This window comes from Tauraco erythrolophus, chromosome 4 (genome assembly GCF_009769465.1).
Source record: "Tauraco erythrolophus isolate bTauEry1 chromosome 4, bTauEry1.pri, whole genome shotgun sequence".
NCBI classification, from domain to species: domain Eukaryota; kingdom Metazoa; phylum Chordata; class Aves; order Musophagiformes; family Musophagidae; genus Tauraco; species Tauraco erythrolophus.
In genome coordinates this window covers 25,628,663-25,652,364 of record NC_141468.1, presented here as the reverse complement: position 1 = coordinate 25,652,364, position 23,702 = coordinate 25,628,663, and the positions used below count along the sequence as shown (strand labels likewise).

The following is a 23,702-nucleotide window of genomic DNA, read 5'->3' as shown; positions in this document are numbered from 1 at the left end:
TGGCTCTGTGATTTCAGACTTATCCTTAACTATCAACTCAAAACATCACTTCTACAATAAACCTAATTAAAATAGAGCTCCTCAAGAACAAAGCACAAAGATTGATCTTTTAAAGAAATCCTCATCCAGCAAGTCCTTCTTGAAGGTTAAAAATAAAAAGCCACCTGTTCTTTCCTTCTCCAGCTGAAATGTGAAAATCGCTTTGTTTTCCACATCAGCATTATAGTTCAGTGACTGAATTCACTTTTCTGCACAAATAATAGGACTCAAATGTTAAATAGAATTGCTGAATTTAAATAACGTCCTAGTGTTATAAAAAACGATATAAAAATGTCATTGCTTAAACTTTTGATTTTTCATAATAAACTTTTCAATAAAGCCAAATCCCTCAGCAACCAAGCTAAAAAAAAAAAAAAATAAAAAAAAAATTAATGACAGCTTATATATTAGATTCACAGTTGTCTTTTACTAGATAAAATTACTCCACTGATTAACTTTTTTTAAAGAAGAGAAACTTCACCACTGGTAATTTTTACATGAAATAATCTGGCTTAAAAATATGACACAATGGATGCACAGTTCAGTAAATTTATACACTATAAAAGAGAGTTTTTCCTTTCATACTAGATTGACTCATTGGCTTTAGGCTGACACAACACAGAACTCCAAACTGCATCTATACATTTTTTTTAAATATACTTATTATTAAGTCTATATAATAACGTATTATATTGTATAATAATTGTATATAATATATATAAAAAATAATTATTGTATATAACTCTCTCGACAGGCTGAGAGAGTTGGGGCTGTTCAGCCTGGAGAAGAGAAGGCTCCAGGGTGATCTTATAGCAGCTTTCCAGTACCTAAAGGGGGCCTACAGGAAAGCTGGAGAGGGACTTTTTACAAGGGCGCGTAGTGATAAGACAAGGGGCAACAGATTTAAACTGAAAGAGGGCAGATTTAGGTTAGATATAAGGAAGAAATTTTTCACTCAGAGGGTGGTGAGGCACTGAAACAGGTTGCCCAGGGAAGCTGTAGATAGCCCATCCCTGGAAGTGTTCAAGGCCAGGTTGGATGAGGCTTTGGCCAACCTGGTGTAGTGGAGGGTTTCCCTGCCCATGTCAGGGGGGTTGGAACTAGATGACCTTTGAGGTCCCTTCCAACCCTAACCATTCTATGATTATGAAAAGTTACTCCCACTCAGGCTTAACATCGTGTGAGGCATCACCAGCAATGGAGAGCCATCTGTAAGGATGCTTATACCACCTCAGAATTGGTGTTTATGAAAACAACAAGGAGAGAGAAGTGATGTTCAGTTTAAATAGAAGTACAGAGTGAAGTATGTCTTACATGCTTCTTATATCCTTTCAGACTACGCCTTACTGTTCTTTAAAAATACAATAAAACATGTTACTTAGTTTTTTATTTCATCTCATAAAAAACTCCACAGCTATTTGGTGAAGCAGCTTTTTAGAAAAGAAATTTAACAACAAAATAATTCATTATTATTGCAAGGACAATCTTAAAATCAATAAAATTCCAAGTCAAGATCAGTAGAAGGTTACATTAACTACATGGAGAACGCTAATCTCCAAGCTTCTAGGTCCTGACTTCAAATTGTTTGAAATATGAATGTTCTGTAGCCCTGTAACAGTCATTGAAATGATAAAGTTTCCTCCACTGTGATGACAGCTTATGTTCGTTCTTCAGGTTACAGCTTTCTCTTTATAAATGCCATAGCATTTCCACTCTTTTCTGGACTGTTACATCAGTCATTAGCATGCTCAGAAAGTCAGCATCTCTCCACAGCGTACGGATATATTTATATTAAAAAAACAAACCACGAACAAAAAACCCAAACCCCACAGCTTCACTTACAGATTTATTTTTCAGTCATCGCAAGAAAATCAAAATTGCTACAAAAGCTTTCCACATTAGTAGTTACTGATGTTGTAGGAAGTCATTTAATACTTACTGATTAAACATTTATTGTAGTTTTACTGGGGACTTCAGCAGTTCCTAACAAATATGTCTGTATAAATTTTTAAGATAGAAGCATCAATCTAATTATGAATCTCCTTTTGGGCAACCACATATGTATTCCTGACTAACATTTAAGTGGAAAAACTCACTATCCCAAATCAATAACTTCCCCCTGCAAAGAGATAAAAAGCTTTCCAGCAATGTTGTTGTCAATGAGGGACTCTAATTAGAGATTGCCTTCTGTTTCTTATATTTCAATACATATCAAAAAAGAGACAGAGATTATTGTAGCAAATTACTCTGTCTTCAAAATTACACCAAACATTGTTTTTAAGAATTACTGAGGCCATTCAATACAAGTATCTTTGTACTAAAATCAAGCAGTTGAATCATCTAACTTAGCAAATATGTTCAACAAAACACAGGAAGAAAACCAATATGAATGCACACAAGCTCCTGTGAGTGTGTGTATATATACGTACATACAAACACAGATATTGTAGAAGGCCAAAACAAAACCTCTAAAGAATCAAACTGAATTCAGTAACTACCAGAAGCATCTGGCTAAACAGATGCTTTAATGACATCATTTGTAAATCATAGACCAAAGTAACTGTCTTGAGATTTCTTTCTATTAACTATTTATTCAACTAGTTAATTTTTCATTTCCTTTTAGAAGTTTTTTAACTTACATTTATCTTCAATATTAGATGATAGGAAACTGCAATTATTTAAAAATGAAACACATTAAAAAAAAAACACATAAAAAAGAAAAACTGTGAATAGAAGGGAAAAAAACATTACTCTCATCTTTAGGCTCCAGAAATGAAATCACTATCCTTAGCTCTGCAACAGTTTTTATTCTGTTCTGTAAAATTTAAATACATCCTCAATATATTGATTTAGAAAAAAAAAAACAAACCAAGAGAACACAATACTTTGAAGAACAAAACTCCTGCAGATTTAATTCCGAGTCTGCTTCTTCAGAAATAGACCATCAGATACCACAATAGTCTGTGATTGGTTTGTTTTGCACTCTAATGTTAGTTCGCTATTACTTACTAAAAATTTACTATTTTAATTGAAGTTGCCCACATGATACAATTGAATGTTTTTTCAGGTACATAGTTTTAAACAAATTCTGAGCTAAAAATGTTGATGAACTTGGCTCAAGATCAAATAAAAATTGAAAATAAAACTTAGGGCTTCAAAATACCTTTAAGAATCTGATTTATGGTCCTTAATTGCATTTTGGGCATGTAGAACTGCTGACCTGGAACTATTCAAGGTTTTCAGACATGTACTTTCTGAAAATGCTACATTTATTCATTTTGATTCTAAAAAATATTTCATGAAAATAAAATAGTTACCATTTACATGCATGTCTAGGTAGGCTAAAATGAGATTTTAATTCAACACGTGACATATGAATACACTGCATATATCTAAGAGAACAAGCTAGGTGGAGGTTCCCCAGAAAAATAGGACATTACTCTTATGACTTATTGTTAACCAGCAGCAAGGATTCTTCTTCCCATAATTCTTCCTTGCATTATGGAAAACACTGACTAATATCTGCAGGGGAAAAAAAAAAAAAAAAAAGAGAAAGACTTGGGGAACCAGTAGTATCACAGTGCAACATTCTGAAAGTTTCATGGTCAAGCGCAAAATGTGTCTGTAATTGGACACTACAAAGATAGAGGCTTGTTTTCTTTTATATTTACTGGTTTTACTCAGGCTAAATACTTGAGATGTCCTTGGACTTCAGGGAAGGGAGAGAGGAGAGAAACACCTTTGTTAAAAAATTTAAAATAGCTAAGACTCTTAAACTATTGGGGAAGGAAAGCTAGAATATAATTCTGAACACTTCCAATAGACCTTCCAGGAAGCAGAAACCCATTTGTCTGTTGTAACAAGAAAGACCTGAAGTGCTTGCTTGGACAGTTTTCAGAACACATAAAATTCTCACGTATAGACATTCTGAACTACAAGCTCTTGAGCTGAAGCATGCTTAGTTAAAACAACTTTCTCTGGAATAACTAATAATTTATGATCATACTGAAAACTCATTTCTTTCAGCAGTGTTTTAACATTCATTTAATGCAATAATGGTAATCGAAATGATGAACATTTAATCAAAGATTATATAAACTGACAAGGCTAAATTAGGTACCACTTGCTTTCAGCAGGAACAAAGTACAAAGCTTCAGCCTTAAGCTTTAATATATGTAAGAGGGAGCAATATCTCATATCTAGGGGTATATCTATATAGTGAATAAAGACCCATATGGATTAAGTACAGTGGCTCCACTGCCCATGTTTCCAGCAGGTACCAGCTTAAAGCTGTATGAAACTATTAACACAGTGTCAGACAGAGAATATATTAATGTAGGACTGTGCCAGATCTAATGCGACTACGGAATTTTCTGACAAGCGCCTTGGCAATTCAGAGCAATCACTGAGCATTTTGCACCTTCTCAAGCAGACATAAACTCTGGATTGCGTAAAAAAACCCCAAAAAATGACATTGAAATATTTAACTGAATAGTGACTATTTTTACACTAAAACTCAAATAAATTAAAACTGTTTTAAAGATTTTAATGATAAAGTAGCAAGTGAATCACAACTATCTTCATAAATAAGAAACTCTTCAAATTGCGTTTTTGATCTCCACTGATACCGTTGTGTTGGTTTTTTTTTTAATATTACCTACTGCAAATATACAGGGGAGATATATTAGAAAGTTATTAATGACACTTAGACAGGACTAGTTAAGTAAATCATCGTTTTCCCTATTAAATTTCTACTACGTATGAAACCGAAGTAATTAACTCATCAAATAACTCCGTTTCAAAAAATCTGTCCTAGTTGTTTCCAGAGACCTATTACCTTGAAAGTCTGTGCACTTAATTTTATTGTTTTAACATATCTGGAAAGAATGGCTGTCTTAATTATTTCCAGCAATCAATGCTTGTCTAAGTAAGATATTCGCAGTCCTCAGGTCCACAGAGTCTTGTTAAAGCAGACAGACAAAAGACAAATCTAGACCACATGATCCTTCAAGAACTGCCCTTCCATGGTTTACTCAGAGAGTAAAAGCAGTACTTTCTACATTTGATTAATTTCTTTCTTCTCTTTTTCTTGTCAGTAATGTGAACAAAGGAAACAAAACCTTTAAAAGATTTGTGGGGTTTGTTTTGTTTCTTTGCTTTTAAGCCTGAGTTTTAAACTTACAATATTTTTTCAAGAAGAAAGTACTTCCATTCACCACTGGTGATATCCTGAATTATTACAGATAAAGCTAATCTTTTCAGTTCCTTACAAATACAGCTAAAAAATCTATTACAAATGCAGTGTGAGAATATGAGTGAGAGTCAAACTTATTTTCAAATAAGTATATAAATGTATTCTATATACCCATATACTATATTGATATTGTAAGACTGATAGAATCTTATCAGGTCTAGCATATCACCAGACACCAACACAAAGTGAAGATTTTGAGCTCACTACAGTGACAGACAGATGTTGTTTGGCAGCCTGTGCAGAAGAGATCAAATAGAGTAAATTGATATTGAAATAATTTATCAATCTTTTACATTAAAAACAAAATACTGTTCTCTGCTCTGTACAGGTCTAGATTATACTTGCATCTTTACAATGAAGTTTGGGGTTTTTTTTTTCACAGATTTTAGTGACACGTTGAGCAGGAAAGAATATCAGTGATGAGATCTCCCATCAAACCCAGTGTTTTCTAAACTTTTTAATTTGGCCCTTCCATTTGAGAAAGCATAAAGACTATGTGTTATTATTGTGCTTCTTTTTAAGCTAAAGAGATTTTTCATTCCCCCGAGATTCTTATCTTCAAAGGAAACTTGTTTCTCAAGATCCCTTCTCCAGATTTATCCTCATTTTATTATGACCCAAAAAAACAGGAAAGCCTGAAAAACCAGGAGAGTCACAGCACATGTGCTGGGTTGACCTCGGCTGGCTGCCTGGCACCCACCCAGCTGCTCTTGCACTCCCCTGCCCGAGCAGGACAGAGGAGAAAATAAGGTGGAAAAGCACGTGGGCTGAGATAAAGACAGGGAGATCACTTACCAGTTACTGTTTTATGCAAAACAGACTCAACTTGGGGAAGTTATGAGAGTTATGGAGTGCAGCTCCATGCACTCCAGCTGGTCTTTGACATAGAGGGCAACACCTCCTCCTCTTCTCCCCTTCCTAAAGAGCTTGTATCCTTCCATTCTGACACTCCAGTCAAAGGATTCATCCCACCATGTCTCTGTGATGCCAATAAGATTGTACTCCTGCAGGCGCACATGCACCTCTAACTCCTCTTGCTTGCTCCCCATGCTGCATGCATTAGCATAGAGGCATTTAAGTAGGACCCCAGATGAATCGTCATAACTTCCTGGCTAGAGTGGGTGGAATTCCTTTCTGCTGATCTTCAGGTGCTTCCAGCATATCTTGATCAAGCTTGGTATTACCCCCCTCCTCCTTCAAATCTAGTTTAAAGCCCTGTCAATGAGCCCCGCTAGCTGTTGCGCTAAGACCTTTGATCCCTTATGAGAAAGGCAAGTCCCATCTGGTGCCAGTTGCTGCAGCCTTTCAGTACTTAAAGGCGGCCTACAGGAAAGCTGGAGAGGGACTTTTTACAAGGGTGTGTAGTGACAGGACAAGAGGCAATGGATTTAAACTAAAAGAGAGTAGATTTAGATTGGATATAAGGAAGAAATTTTTCATGGTGAGGCAGTGGAACAGGTTGCCCAGAGAAGTTGTAGATAGCCCATCCCTGGAAGTGTTCAAGGCCAGGTTGGATGAGGCTTTGGGCAACCTGGTGTAGTGGAGAGTTTCCCTGCCCATGGCAGGGGGGTTGGAACTAGATGATCTTTGAGGTCCCTTCCAACCCTAACCATTCTATGATTCTAAGATTAATTTGATTTATTGCCAATGAAAATAGGGCAGGATGGTAAGAAACAAAGACTGAAACACCTTTCCCCCAACTCCTTTTTCTCAGGCTCCCCTTCTTAATTCCCAACATCTCTACCTCCTCTCTTACTCCCTCCAGCGGCACAGGGCGGGAAGGGGAATGAGGGGCTGTGGTTGGTCCATAACAGCTCCTGTTCTCTCCTGCTTCTTCCTTCTCGTATTTTTTTTTTTCCTGCTCCAGCATAGGTCTTTTATGGGCTGCAGTACTTTGGGATAACCCTGCTCAAGTTGCATCCTCCACGGGTCGCAGTGTAGATGAATCTCCTCATCTGAAGTCTCTTCCCCAGGCTGCAGGAGAACCTCTGCTCCAGCACCTGGAGCACCCTCCTCCCCTCTGGCTTCTCTCACCTTGGTGTCACAGGGCTGTTTCTCACACTTTCTCTCCTCACCTGCTACACAGTGTTTTGCCCTTAACTTAGTTTTCCCAGAGGCATCACCATCCCGGAGGTGGGTCAGCTGGAGCCGGCCAGAGACCGCCCTGCAGCCTGCTGTGAGCAGCACCCGGGCACTGCACCCGGCACAGTTCGCTCTCCCATCTGTGATCCTTGTTCATGCCTGGCAGTCCCAAATCCTTCTCTATAAGCCCCCAGCAACCTAACACCACCCACTCACTACTAGCTGGCAATCTATCTCCGACCCTTGAAGAGCTCTCTCTGCAGTCTTTTTGTGAATTAATAACTTTTTAAATAGTAAGTATTATTTAGGTATTAACTGTAGCTAAATCACATGACAGTTCCAGAAGTATTCAGCTCTAGGGGCAGAATAATTTTTATTGCTATTACTTCTAAGCTAGCAGTATAATTTGATTGTCTATACACACAGCAAACATGCACACACTTAATTTAGTATTTTATGAATGTTTGCTTTTCTAATTAGATGCCAGAACACTTTTCTGTTTCCAATCTAAATGCATTGAGATCCTGCAGATAGTTTCACTTACCATTATTCCTCATTTATATCTAGGAATATCTGTTGTGTTGTAACATTAATAATATAAAACGATTGGAATTTGCACTTCTCCACTTTTACAGGGCTACAGTATTATCAAAACCCAATTATTTTCTGAAAAAAGTGACATCCAGCTTTTCCACAGCTTTCTCTAACAACATTTCTTTTTCCTATATAAACCAATCAAAACAATATTTCATCTTAAAGATTTGCAATTTATTGTTTAGCAAAATAACTTTAGTGTATCAATGACTATGTAGAATATGATAATATTCATTTTAGTTTAGTCTCAAGAGGAAAAAAGCAAACATGCACTATATTTGCTCCAAAAACAGATGGATCGTTACTGGCTCAGTTCCCAACTTAATGACTACATCTATTTTTAAATGTTAGCATTTAAATTAGATTATCCCATATTCTTCAGGCTTGTTTTTTGTTTATGTTTCAGAGTTATTCTGGGGAACACTACTGCCTTCTCAACATTGAGTAAGAATGGAGAGAGAAAAGGTTTTCTCCAATTTCACCAATGGGGATACATTTCGACAACTACCTGTATGGGAAGCACAGAACTGCTCTCCTGCCAAAGCCAGGGCACTGAGACCTAGTGCTGGGGATATATTATTTCTTCTGTTAACATGGTCAACGATATGTAAGAAAGCTGTTGAATTCCCAAAAGCTATTCATCAGCTTGTGAACCCAGTTTATCTAATATATTCTTGAAAAATCCTATGTTGATTTGCATAACTTAGCTGTGACTGCTGACTAGGCCAGTGGCTGCCTCTAGTACAACAGCCCAGAGAGCAGGACATGCACGTCTTGTCTTTTCAGTGGGTAAGTGTTAGACCACACTTTAGCTACAAGTGAGAGCAAAAACTTCTTGTCAATAGGGTCTTTCTTGCCAGTATATTTGTTTATCTAGAAGAATACTACATGCACCAAATGGAACTAATGAAGTATGTCCATCATATAGATTATATCAGTCGAACATACTGAAATCAACATACACACATTTCCACAGACATCCCACTCATACACTCTAAACTGATTCGAACAAAGGCTGAAGACTGCTTGGTCTTCAAAAAGTGAAAGTATTAGTTGAGCCTTAGTTGGACTTGGAACTTTTTTTTGGGTGTGCCACCATGTTCCCACACGACATCCTTGTCTCTAAACTGGAATGACATGGTCTTGATGGATGGACCACTCGGTGGATAAGAAATTGGCTCGATGGTCGCACTCAAAGAGTTCTGGTCAACGGTTCAACATCCACGTGGAGGCCTGTGACGAGTGGTGTTCCGCAGGGGTCGGTACTGGGGCCAGTGCTATTTAACATCTTTGTTGGAGACATGGACAGTGGGATTGAGTGCACCCTCAGCAAGTTTGCAGATGACACCAAGTTGTGTGGTGTTGTGGACATGCTGAAGGGAAGGGATGCCATCCAGAGCGACCTTGACAGGCTGGAGAGATGGGCCTGTGAGAACCTCATGAAGTTCAACAAGGCCAAGTGCAAGGTCCTGCACATGGGTCGGGGAAATCCCATGCAAAAGTACAGGCTGGGCGGAGAATGGATTGAGAGCAGCCCTGAGGAAAAGGACTTGGGAGTGCTGGTGGATGAGAAGCTCAACATGAGCCAGCAATGTGCGCTGGCAGCCCAGAAAGCCAACCGTATCCTGGGCTGTATCAAAAGGAGCATGGCCAGCAGGTTGAGGGAAGTGATTCTGCCCCTCTACTCTGCTCTCATGAGACCCCACCTGGAATACTGTGTTCAGCTCTGGAGTCCCCAACACAAGAAGGACATGGAGCTACTGGAATGAGTCCAGAGGAGGGCCACAAAGATGATCCGAGGGCTGGAGCACCTCTGCTATGAAGATAGGCTGAGAGAGTTGGGGCTGTTCAGCCTGGAGAAGAGGAGGCTCCGGGGTGATCTTATAGCAGCTTTCCAGTACCTAAAGGGGGACTAGAGGAAAGCTGGAGAGGAACTTTTTACAAGGGTGTGTAGTGATAGGACAAGGGGCAATGGATTTAAACTGAAAGAGGGCAGATTTAGGTTAGATATAAGAAAGAAATTCTTTACATTGAGGGTGGTGAGGTACTGGAACAGGTTGCCCAGAGAAGTTGTGGATGCCCCATCCCTGGCAGTGTTCAAGGCCAGGTTGGATGAGGCTTTGAGCAACCTGGTGTAGTGGAGGGTTTCCCTGCCCATGGCAGGGGGGTTGGAACTAGATGATCTTTGAGGTCCCTTCCAACCCTAACCATTCTATGATTCTATGTCTGGACAGCTTTCAGCTATTTCACTTATGTTTCAAGCCACCTGACTGTAAGCAAACCTCATGCTGGAAGCCAAGGTACTGCAAGTATAGCACTGTGCTCTCACAAAGGCATTTACTGCCTCATTTTGAGTGCATCACCTTCAGACTGCAGCTGGCAGTTTTTGAGCAAGTAAGATCACACACATCTGTTTGCAAAAGGTTTTGCAGACAAGTCATTAACTCTCAGTTCTGATTTAAATGCTCACTTCTTAAATTTCTGTATTTAGAAGCCAAACTCTTGGCTATTGACATTATTCAAGGAACTTGCATGCATAATTAAGATCACAAAAATCAACAGTCATCATCACAATCTATTTTTTTGTTGATTAGAAATACATTTAGAACGGAAAAAACCTTCAACTTTAAAATGCACAGTAAATTTGTAATAAGCAGAAAATGTTTTGATTCATTCTGAATGAAGTAAGAAATTCTACTACTTAATAGAATTCAGCAGGGATACTACCTAGCTGTGTACTTGCTGAGCATCTAGTGAAATGGTACAATCTTCTAGCAAAACTAGCACAATCAGTAAGTGTTCACTCCATAGAGAGAAAAAGTGATTGAGCTTCTACAAGTAACGAATATGCTGGCACTGCATTTATAGCATATCATAACACTAGTTGTCAAAACCTCGGGGAAGAATTGCACATAGTTACACAATAATCTTTTCCCACAAGGACAGGTGCAGGGGTTTTGTCCTTTTTTTTTTTTTAATGGTATGGATCCTTTTCCCTATTTTGTACTGATAGTATTAGCTCAATAAACATTTTCTTCGTTTGCTGTCTCCACCAGTCTGCCAAAACTGACTCCGATATCCCTTACCTATTTGCTGTTCTGTTTCCTTGATGTTAGCTGAGAACCATGGTGAAAGGATCACCTGAATTTGTTGTTCCAATTAAGTTTTAACAAATATAATAAGAACAGTTCCGTTTGGAGTAGAAATTTAAATCTCTTGAATATAGTACATACCAGTTCCTTTGCTTACATATGGAGGCTTGAAGAATTTCACGATGCCATACAAATTCACTATAGTTCCATCTTTAAGGTGATTTAGAGGAGTATACACATATTTTGGTGCAACAGACTGGAAAGGCATGGTAAAATTAAGTAATTAATAGAAGAAAAAAATCACTCATTCACCCAGAATTTCATCTTTTAACATCATCCACCCTCAGATATGCTTTATTTAATCTTAAAAAAGAAAAAAATCTTATCTATTTCTTTCTATCTTATTCACCTAGACTCTCTAAAGACAAATATATTTTCATAGGCACTAAAGCAGACAAGACTCATTTCCATTTCTTTTTGTCATTTCATCTTCCTTACAATAAATTAACCAGTTTAAGTAAGTTTCAATACATGAAAGTTTCAATACATGAAACAGACGAATAAAAGTCATTATAATATAGAACAATGGAGAGTAATTTTTTACTAATGTTAACACATCCATCCAAAGGGCTTTTTAAAGCACATAAAAAATTTTTGTCATTTTTATTGTGGTGTCACTGCACAGAATCACTGTCTTGGGGGGCAGAGGTGATCTCTTACCGTCATTATATCAGTCTTCCTATTAAAAGTAGCACACTTGTTGGAGGAATAAAGAATTAAAGACTATCTTCTACTATTTAAGGACTATCCTCCTGTCATCTTAAGGTTACATTACATGCTGATTACTCTCTTTTAAAGAATACAAATCCTGCCAAACTTGAAAACTGTGGTTTTCAATTAGTCTATTAGGGGAAAAAAAAAAGAAACTCCTCATGAAATTAACACAAAGTCAATCTGTATCATCTTCAGTACTAAATCTTTAATCTTATGATAAAGAACAATTAAATTTCATATACCAATTTCTATGCCTTTAATATACTATTTCCTGTAGAATTTTAATTTAGACACATAAAGGCTTGTTCCAAGTGGTAATCAAAAGAAATATTAAGAAAAGTACATAAAGTGTGACTTTAAATCAAAGGAAGAGTCATATTTTCATTTGTTTAAAGCACAAGCAGATGATCTTCTTTAGAATGGAAATTACTTTTCTAGTTCATATTTCCTACACCAACATGCAACCTATTTTGACATTGAAATGGGAACTATTCTGCAAGTATAGAAAAACTACTACTTTTTCCTATTTTATTCTGTTTTCCAGGCATATCATTTGCAAAATTAAAAGCTAAACAAATGCCTGCTGGGATGAGAGTATGGAATTAAAATAAACAGCAGAGAGTTCCATACATTTTTATTTACATGCAGTTAATCTCACATGGTTTAAAAACATCTCAAATATAAACTCACCACAGATGCAGTTGCTGAAGCTGCAGTTATTCTTGGTATAGTATAAATCTGAGGAGGGAAAAAATAGCAAACACTCTGATTACAGAATTGAAAGCCTTGAAATATACCAAGATATATATATATATACTAAAGCAAATATAATGCTATAAGCATATACAAAACAGCACTATAGACACTTTTGCTATGTTAACGACCTCTGAAACTAGCAAAGTTTTATCCTACAAAAAAAAGAAAATAGCATTAACTCCAATTACACTCAGATAAAAGCTACTTTAACAAACACACACATTTTCTAAAGTGGAAACACACTTAGTTGAACAGAAGTCAGGTCACATTAGTAGAGTCAGCATTTGAAAGTCTGAGGCCACAAATTTAAAACTGTACTTTCTAATAGTGACTTGCTTCACAGAGAACTTAAATGGGCTTAGGTTTTGTATATGTCAATGCTTAGAGCAGGTCTACTCTCAGTGACTCGTTGCTCTTTGCGGGGGGAAAAAAATTTTTTTTTTAAAAAAAAGGTCAAGGAAAATTCACCAGAATGGGAAATTCTATTTAAAGGTAGCTCTTCAGCTTTTAGAGTCATGTTTATAAGCCAGACTTCTCTTCAGCGTAAGGTTTTTCAAAGACCTAATCATGGTGATTTGACACAACATCTACACATATCCACCCTATAACGAGACACGCAGGGCTCAGCTGCCGTCCTGATGCAACACCACAGCCTGTCTGCTGGACACAGGGTCCCACGTCACAGCTCCCAACTGCCTCAACAGTGCAGACTCCTGCTAGGGACCTGCTTTTGCTCTCCACCCTCAACTGCATTCCCGAAGCTAGTTTTACTTTCATTTATTTATTTGAAATAGTCGCATAAACAGCTGTAATTCAGAAAGTGAAGCACACAAAGAACTCAGATCATTTGTGCTAATTTAAAGCATTCAATGAGCGTGTCAGTACATTAAGCGCCACAGGTTCCATTCCGTGGTCAATGACGAGACAAACACCTCCTCAGCAAAACCTGCACATTCAGTGAGCTGCACATCTTCCTTGGGATTAGATTGCATATTGTGAGGTCTTGCCAATACTCAACTGTGTGCCTCATCCAGTGTCTAAAATTTAGGTACATTCAGTTTAGACACATTTGTCCAGACTCAGGGCAGTTTTGCTACCTATTATCTTCAATAAAACATACTTTTTCTACCTATATATCATCATTATCTAGAGATCATGTCATAAACCAGTCTGAACTATAACTTAGATTTAAATTCATGTTGTTTCTCATTGAGCTGCATGACAAGCTTTCATGATCTCAAGAGGTTAGTTCTGGAAAAAGATACCTTTCTGAAATATAAAAAAAAATAAATTCTTAAATTTAAAATTATTCTCAGATAACAATTATTCAGACAAAAGTTCAAACCTTGACACTGGCACACAATTGATTTTAATAAGTCTCTCTTCTATGTGATTTTGTGTTTCAGTTTTTACAATGATTTCTGAGTTTGTTTTAAAATCTGATGGATAGATTCAAAGGAAGCACCATATAGTGTAATGCTATATTGTTCTCCAATGAATGTGCCGTCTCCTTTTCACTGACTATAGAATGGAGTTTGCAGCACTGTCACTGAGAGTTTAGTACAATGCCGCCAAACTTTTTAATCATAGTAGATAATTACAGTAATCAAAAACATGCAACACTTTCTCACCAGAAGCCCACTGAAGTGTTCAACAAAGTTTTTGAAACTTTAGTTTCATTCCACACCCAGTCCCTTTCCTACCCCCTCCAAACTACAGGTTTCCAAATGTAGAATAATATCCTAAATCTTCTGTAAGTCCTATAACTTTAAAAACACCAATGCTTAGGCTTAAAACGGTAGCAAAAATTTCTTGAAGCAATGACAGTGACCACAACAAACATGCACTGCTAATGTATTACCACAGACAAATGGTAAGTTGCAGCAGAACACTCCCAAATTTCAACAGATGGAAGCATTTAAGATTTACAGTACTGATGTGAGAATAGTACAAAAGAACAAGTATTTTCCTCAGAAAAAAAGGAGCGGACTTCTCTTTCAAACATTAAGAATCTAGGAATCCATGTATTTCAAAGGCAAAGTGTAAGATGCAAGTCAAAGGAGCACAAACTCACAGCCCAGAGAAAACTAAAAATGATAGACCTAAGACCTGTCTTGCACCCTCTACCTTACTGCACTGTGTTATGCACAAGAATGGCTTAAACAGCTCTAGGGATCTATCTAAAGCCAACTAAGGTAAAATTTCTGCACTCAACCAGCACGAAATCACCTGGGAGGCCTCAGGTAAGTTGGGTCTTGCATAGGGGTATTATAAAATTGTATGTACGCACACAGAGATGAGTTCTGACTGTTTGCTGATGGACACACTAAAATAATCTGTAGCACTTCAGACTCTACTAGATCTTACTGTTTTTTTCTACTATGTAGCAAAACATTAATGTTGGTATTTGGGGGGAAAAAAAAAGTAAAAAAAAAAGTTGGGTACGCACGTACATAAATGGCTGATCCAGCTTCTTCAGACATCTCCAGGTGGCAACTATGTCTACCATCCTCTTTCGCTGTAGGCGATTTTGCCAACTTAAATCCTGTAACTATGGTGGTGTCCTATAGGGACAGAGCGATAAACAGATGATTACACTGGCTGTTTCATGTACTCTATTTTAAGAATATGTGATGTGAAATTTCACCCTGAAGTCTCAAGACATTCAAGAAAGAAAAATCCTGAACAAATTCTAAACACTTCCTGTAAGTTTCTTTATTTAGTTCTCTACTCAGGGAATTTGTACTTCCAACCAATGCCAGTAAACATTTTTTTTTTTTTGAAATTATGCTAAAATTCTCACACTGTTGATGCTACTGTGACTGAGTGCTAATTTTGACAAGGGCTAGAGGGGAAGAGTCACACTGAATAAAGCAAAAGAGTCATTCCCACGGAAAACCAATTCCTTTCTGGCTAAGCTTAATTAAGGTAGAAAGGGAATCACACATCAGATCAGCAGTGACAAAACACTCTTTTCTCAGAGGTTATTTCTTATTGAGTTACAGCTGCACTTTGAAGGTACTCTCCTTCTAGCCATTTTCTGTCTTGCTTGGATTGACATCTTCTAATTTCTTCCTCAAGGGTCAAACAGGTAGGTCAATCAATAGGTAGGTTTTTGGTAGCAAAAGAGACATCACGAACTTCTCTGGGGTCACTCCTGAGATTCTGTTACAGAAGCAGTTGCATTTGCAACTGCACTTTCACTTTGGTATAAAGCTCCTCAGATACCACAAAGTGAATAAGAAAAGGATGATTTAAGGTGCAAATGATTTAAGTCCCTGCAGCAGCTCACCTTTTTAGGTTTAGCAACCTTACAAAAAAAAAAAAATAATACATTTAGAAGAGAGAGATGTTGTTAAGAAAGGTATGTGACCAAAGATAATGCTGCGAACTTTGATATAATGTCAAGCTCCTTTACAGTCAACTCCTTTGGTACCAGAACTGTGAAGCAGGGATATACCAGTATGATCCATTCCAATAAACATATTAGACTCCGAACTCTATTTCTATTTGAACTTCTACAAAAAGCACTTCCATAAGCTTTTACTGAATGACTTTTGTTCATGTGTTTATTTGATTACAACAAATAGAAGAGTTTTCTGATTGAAGTTGGCAGTTTTAGCCAAATATTGCACTATGATGTCTCTCTTTTGCTATTTCAGCAATCTGACAATGCTACTCTAAACGATTTAAGATCCAAAACTTAAACGTTTTGTGCAAGAAAAAGAAAGGCTGCTACCTTAAGTGACAGTGATATATTTAATTATTAAAGGATTTGCAGGGAAAAAAAAAAAATCACTGCAGAAAACATAAGCTTAATCAGTTTAATACAAAATAAAAATACCTAGGGCATAGTGATTTTCAGGCAGTATCATGAATAGGAATACAATTTATATTTTGGTTAAAAGATAATATCTAAGTCACCTAAGTGTAAGTCATACTCACAGCTAAGTAAGTTGAAACGGGCCAAAACAATTAGATAACTCAATATTCCTTGCACCTGGAACACACCACCCTGCTAACACACATTAAAGTTGTTTTATTCTTTCCAGATACACACACAAACATAAGCTTCAGGAAACTCAGCTATTTTGCAGAAACCAGGTGTTAGTATGTGTTTTTCCTTTCACTGTTGCTGATGCTACTCATAGTGTTCCTTCAACAGTGGAATCAACCTTCATCTAAACAGCTATGCCCTGCCATACATCATTCCCATTTCAGCATTTTATCAGATTGCAGGCTGCACAAGTTTCTGGGACTTGGTTGCTGAGTCAGGATTGGAGCTCTGTACAGCTGACTTGCCTTGTTTTCCTGTGTCAGAAGGAATTTTAGAATTATAAAGACCCAAGCCTCTACACAGGTTGGTAATAAATAGAAACTCTTGTGAATATTACTAGACCACTGGTAATTACTCTCATGTAATATGCAATGCATAACATGAATTCGAAACACATCTGCAAAAGGACTGTGCAATTTCAACGGGGCAAGAAGACAGTGTTAACGTCAAAAATCTAGTTTTAAAGACAGAAAGAACAGGTATATACTCAGACTTGCTACAAATTCATGGTCAACTTTGACAGGTTGTGACTTGCCGTTGCTAAGCATGCAAGAAATTACATAAGGTTTGCACAGCATTTTGAAATCTAATGCTATACTAGTTTTCGAAAAAGATTAGTTTCTATTTCACCTTTAGCTAAGAGTAATTATTAGAAGTTCTCTTACAATTGGCTTGGGAATCAAACCCATTTACATAAATTAGTGGATTTTCATGTAAAAAGAAGTGGTTTATATTGCATATATATACAAACTATAAGATTCGACCACCATTTTTCAACGGTAAAAACAAATCCTACTCCTCTCATTCAAAAGAAGTGAGAAATAAAGGAAAGACAATATTTTCCCTGATGATTATTCTGTTACAGAACCAGAAGACTCCCAAGAGACAAGAACAACATGGTTATCCACTTTTTTGGGAATAGTCTGCTTCTCTCCTCAGCTAACTAGCTAAATTTGTTACAGTATGGGAAGTACGATATGGAAATGTACAAAACTGTGGTAAGCAGCAAATCAAAAGGACTGGATCTTACTGAATTTAGTCTTTAATGACTAAAGCTTTGGGTTTTAAAAAATTAAATCTATTTCATCACTGCCAAACTGCAACTCTGCTAGTTTCAGAAATTATTCTGCTCCCTCAGATTCAGATTCTTCAGAAATTAAAATCTCATTTGAGACATGTGGAAAGTACTATGAAGGTTCAGTTCACTGGGGAAGACCAAACACAAGTTTTAGTGCACTCTGGCTGACTAAGGGCTGTTGCCTGTGGTTTGTGGTTTCCTACTTGGCTCTTTAGTACTGATTTTCTGTCTTCTAATTGCCGCTCAGGGCCTTGTTCATTATTTGTATTTTTTATCAGGACAATAAAACTGATTTGTTCTCTAAATTTAAAATGATTCTGCTGCTTGTATATTCATCAAATTAGTTCAGCAACTTGCCATCTTAGACTCATTGTTAAAATTCTGAGGAATCAAGAAATTTGTATAGACTGTCACTTCTTAATTTATACATACCTTATGGTTGATCTTATAGAAGATTTTTATGCCCGTGTCCTTCACCCTGGAGCTAATCAAACCAAGCTTGCACACCTAAGCAGGACACCAGCACCCAGCCAACAAAGAAAACTATACATAGTTTTGAATTAATTGGTTTTAAAAATAAAGTTTTTTAGCGTAATTGTCTTTTAAATCAATTTAATTCTAAAATCTATGTTATCAAGTGGCTATAGACATTCACATTACGAACATAAATGGATGACTTCTCTGTTATCTATATTCACAATTCTTTACTTGCTAGGTAAACTGCACCGCCAAAAAGAATTGCTTTGTTTAGATATTATTTTTAGAAAGAATTTCCATAAGCAAATACTTTTTGGTTTTCTCTAGGTCATATTTGTAGATTTGAGCTGACCGAATAGATTATTTCTAATTTTGGTGATAGCTATACAAAGACATGAAGTCAACATACATCTGTGGAAAACAATTCCTAAAAGAAGGAAAAAAAATTATTTTACCCCATGGCGTATAATTTCTGCACATTCCTTTGCCATTTTTCCATATATTAAAATATTGATGCTGTTGATCCGTGAACATAAGTCATCTAAATCTAGAGAAAAAAAAGCAGAAGTGATTCCAATCACCATACCTTCTCCACACCAAAACAGCAATGAGAAGAGATTTCCAAAATAAGCTAATCTACAGAGTCTACAACTTTTCATTTCAATTCATCTACAAACAGAAAATCTTTTCAAATAGTTATACAACTGCTTTTATGTGCTAACTATAGGTATGTCAAGCAGAATGTAAGGAAGATGCTGAGAAGGAAATGGAAAGAAACCGAAAGTTCTTTGAATCCAACATAGACTCCTGACTAACAACACCCTCGTCCTTCCTGGCTGGAGACGGTGATGAGCTTTGGACTTAAAAGTGACATTTCATACTTTAGCATCATTTATTACATGATGAACTACTTAAGTCTTTCAATGTGTTAATGTGTCTACTGATATTCGAATACCTGAGTAATCACGTGAAATTCCATTTTTTAACTGCTTAGATCAAAACAGAACCAAATATAAATACTCTGCTGCTAATCGACATGCTGACCTATATTAAATATGCACTTACATAGTATATATTATATGGTAATCATTAAGTGCGCAATTTTCTTAGTCCTTCTTTACGAAAAGCAGTTTAAAAATACACTATTAAAGCTAGCTAATGCACTTCCAGGACTATTTCAAAAGGTTCTACAACAAGAAGTCTACTGAAATAAAAAGACTGTATTGTTTCCATTAACTTACCTGGCATAAGTTTAAAGCAATCTATTTTTGTAGAGAACAAATACTTTTAGAGAGTATTTTAAATAAAACATTTACTGAACGCTAAAAAAGCAGGTACTAGCGATGTAATAGCATGATGTCAAAAAAAAGTGTCAAGAAGTTTAACAAAATACATTTAAAATGTATACTTAAAAGTAGTACCTTGAAGAACAATCTTGAAAAAGTTTGTCCCATCTCCAAGTTTTGTTAATGGGTAGGAAAGAGCAACTATTCCCTAAACAGCGAAAAAAAAAAAAAATATTGTGAACTAAGACTATATGTCTCTAAGTTACTGAAACACTGATAGCAGCTAAAACATCTGTAAGCTAAAAAAGGTAGAATCAAAGTGATAAGTGCACACTACCATCTGAGTTCTTAAAAAAAAAATGAGTAAAAACTGCTAAAGACAGCACTGAAGAGCAACATTCTTGGGATATAACAAAGGAAACATTATAAGTCAATACTACTGACTAGATGATAAGCTTAGACTAAACAATGAAGTAGTAGCTATGGAAGTACCTTTTACTAGTTACAATCACAGGACAAAGGCTACAGTTTTAGCACAAAATCTGAAAGGCAGCTAAAAAGGTAGGGCAATCAAAATCTTAAAAGACACAGCAATTTCTCCAAAAATTTTGGCAAAGGATTACAACATAAACATCAAAATAAAAATCACAGTCAAGAGATAAAAGATGTATATGAAGACAAATTATCTTCCGTGAAAAATAAATAAAAGGTACAGCTGGGAGAACAGTATTACAAAGTTTTGAAACTGTAGTGACCTATTAATTTGTCAATAATGCAAATGCTCTAAAAGATGCAAAGATTCTATTAACTCTGTAAAAATACTCTCTTTATAGTGAAGTTGAAGCTACAATGAAGCAAATATCACAGACCAGCAACTTCAGTGATGTTAACATCTCTTTGGAACAAATGTGTTTTGTTAGAAAGATGGTATCTCATAAAAAAAAGTTCTCTTTCAACAGCAGCGAAAATGTCAGTCAAATGTTTTCTTCCACAGAATCACAGAGTGTTAGGGATTGGAAGGGACCTCAAAGGATCATCTAGTCCAATCCCCCTGCCAGAGCAGGACCACCTAGATCAGATCACACAAGAACGCGTCCAGGCGGGTTTTGAACATCTCCAGAGAAGGAGACTCCACAACCTCACTGGGCAGCCTGTTCCAGTGTTCTGTTACCCTTAATGGGAAGAAGTTCTTCCTCATGTTTAAGCGGAACCTCCTATGTTCCAGCTTATATCCATTTCCCCTTGTCCTATCATTGGATGCCACTGAGAAGAGCCTGGCTTCATGCTCATGGCAGTCATCCTTTCCATGTTTATAAACATTAATGAGGTCCCCCCTCAGTCTCCTTTTCTCCAAGCCAAAGAGACCCAGCTCCCTCAGCCTTTCCTCATAAGTGAGATGCTCCACTCAATCATCTTTGTGGCCCTGCACTGGACTCTCACAAGCAGTTCCTTGTCCTTCTTGAACTGAGGGGCCCAGAACTGGACACAACATTCCAGATGCGGCCTCACCAGTATGGATATCACCCAGCTGGCTTGAATTGGTAATTATCTAATTAAGGTTTAGGCCCTGCCTACAAAAGGCGGGCCATTTCCTCCTGGCTGCAGGAGATGCAACGACATCGTTGGAGCCGCAGCCTAGGCTGGTGAGCAACACACCAGGGCAGAGTAGAAGGGCAGGAGAACCTCTCTTGACCTACTAACCACACCCCTTCTAATACACCCCAGGATGCCATTGGTCTTCTTGGCCACAAGGGCACATTGCTGGCTCATGGTCATCCTGCTGTCCACCAGGACCCCAGGTCTCTTTCCCCTGTGCTGTTCCCCAGCAGTCCAGTCCCCAACTTGTACTGGTGCATGAGGTTGTTCTTACCCAGATGCAAGACTCTACACTTGCCCTTGTTGTATTTCATTAAATTTCTCCCTGCCCAACTCTCCAGCCTGTCCAGGTCTCTCTGAATGGCAGCACAGCCTTCTGTGTGTCAGCCACTCCTCCCAGTTTAGTGTCATCAGCAAACTTGCTGACCATGCACTCCATAAGGCTGGTAAAGCACTGTATCCTTCTCAAGGATGAAAACACAGACATTGGTTCAATAAATAAGAACACAAAAATTGGAAAGCAGACTCTATAAAGTGTTTAAGAGAACTACACAAACAGCACAGGAAATAAAACTAAAAGTTTCCTGTAAAGACACAGCAGGGGCAATCTATAAATGTCTACAAATGCACAAAAGCAACATTAAGAACATAGTCAGGTATATCATAACAATTTTACACTACACATATTCAGCAGGAAGCTTGATGTAAATGTTAGTAAACACGTCTTAAACCAAATTAGGATAAAATACACAGCAATGAATTGTTACTGTAGAGGCTTTTCAGAGTAAAATTACTCCTGCAACATGTTAACTGAGGAGGAATCTAAGTAAAATTCAACAGTTTATTTTATTATCTGTTTTACAAAGAAATACTAAGACTCCAGAAATCATCCATTTCCAACCCAAAGCATATTTTAATTTTATTACACTAAAAAAATACCCACATTTAATTAGATTTAACATGTACCATATTGCTTTATTGTTTTCGAGACAGTAGTAATGCTTCATTTCAAACTAGAAGGTCAAAAATCTATGAACATATTTTTTTAACAAATAAGTTCCTACTTTTCACAGGGAAGACTAATGAGTTTTGTAAGGATACTTAAGTACTAAGGTTTGCCACTTGTTTTCAAAATTACAACTTTCCTTAAAATTTCAAGTGTTACATATAATTGTTCTTGCTGCAATTATTTGTCTTGAAGTGTACTCACAGTTAAATGAAACACTAAAGAATTTTTCTTGCAATAAAGTCTTTACAATGAAGCAAAGTCAGGAACACTCTGTATTTACATATATATTTTTTGCTTACCAAAGAAATTTCAATCCGCATAACCACGCAATTTAAAAGCAGAATACACTGATGATATAAAGACTGATTTCTGAGCATTTTTAGTTTTTATTTTTCTGTTTACATCCCAGTATCTTCCAAATAGTTTTCAAATTCTGGGACTGCATTCTTTGCTGTAATAATCTGGCCCCACCACTTTCCTTTGTATCCCAAACACGTCCACTTTAGTTCTCTTTCTCAGTATAAACACTACCCACACTGCTTTCTCAACATGCCTGAAGCTCTTGGGCCCCAAACATCAACAAAACCTACCTTATTAGCAAAATCTACCCAAATCCACTCCTCCCCCACAAATCCTGCACTGCTTATTGAGTCTATAGACAAACTTCCAAAACCCTCCCCATTCTATATGCCACTAGGCTCTTTCACAATCTGACTATGTGCAACTCCTCTAGTGAATCTGTCTCCTTCCTTGCCACTGCCACATTCCTCAGTTTGGTCCAACAGCTGATTTTCAGATTTGGTTCAGCTTTGCTACAGCCAAATCCAGAGGATTATAAATTAACTGGAAAAGGCATCAGGTTCAGTTAATGGATATCATGACTGAGGATGTACGGACATTACTTGTGCTGTGTCCCCACAAATTTAAATTAAAATTTGTATTGTTCAGAGGGATTCCAGAAAACAAAAGTTTCAGAAGAATGAAAGAACTGAGGCACACACGCCAGACAGAAGCATCCTGGATGATTTTTGTTGCTTTTTCTCAGAATACACTTCATAAAAATTCTCCTCTCCCCTTCCTCCCTCCTCAAAGCAAGACCTGATCCCTATTTTGGCAGGTCTAGTGCGATAATGTGCTGTGCCACTGCTAAGATAACCTAACATCAGTGCATTCTAAGGTTCGCTTCAAGCTCAGCCTGCAAAACTGAATTTTCCTACATATTTAATGGTGCATTAGCACCAGCTTTATCAGCTCTCCAGTTGCACTGTTTTTAAGTCAAGCTGTTTTAGTCACCTACTAATCCATGTTCAGCAGCAGCATGAAGTTCTCTTAACATAAGGCACAACTCTGAGAAAGAGATTCGATACGCTTTCTCTTTCAGCAATCAGCTGTAACACTGCATGTATGCTTTAAGTCAGTCTGGTAATAATTGTTCTGCTTTCCTAATGAAAACATTTATTTTGGCAGAAACATTTTCTATTTATAATCTGGTTTTGTCTGCTTCAATATTTCCTTTGTGAACAAGAATCCCTGTTCTTCCCTGTTAGGGTGCTTGCAGACACAGCTCTTAAAAGCAGGAACGTTTATATGCCCTGCAGGTGAATGGGG

The 23,702-nt window shown here is 37.1% G+C and overlaps 1 protein-coding gene across 6 annotated transcripts in view; it reads right to left on the bottom strand.

The window, feature by feature from the left end:
* The window catches only part of POT1 (protection of telomeres 1), a 555,480-nt gene that overhangs the window by 44,032 nt on the left and 487,746 nt on the right, over positions 1-23,702 (bottom strand). For all 6 annotated transcript variants that reach the window (XM_086610452.1, XM_086610455.1, XM_086610454.1 and 3 more), the window contains 5 exons: positions 19,625-19,697; positions 18,659-18,750; positions 15,045-15,155; positions 12,526-12,573; positions 11,203-11,317 (listed from right to left, as the gene is read on the bottom strand). In XM_086610452.1, coding sequence (XP_086466578.1) covers positions 11,203-11,317; positions 12,526-12,573; positions 15,045-15,155; positions 18,659-18,750; positions 19,625-19,697 — 439 coding nt within the window. The remainder of the gene's footprint in view (positions 1-11,202; positions 11,318-12,525; positions 12,574-15,044; positions 15,156-18,658; positions 18,751-19,624; positions 19,698-23,702) is intronic.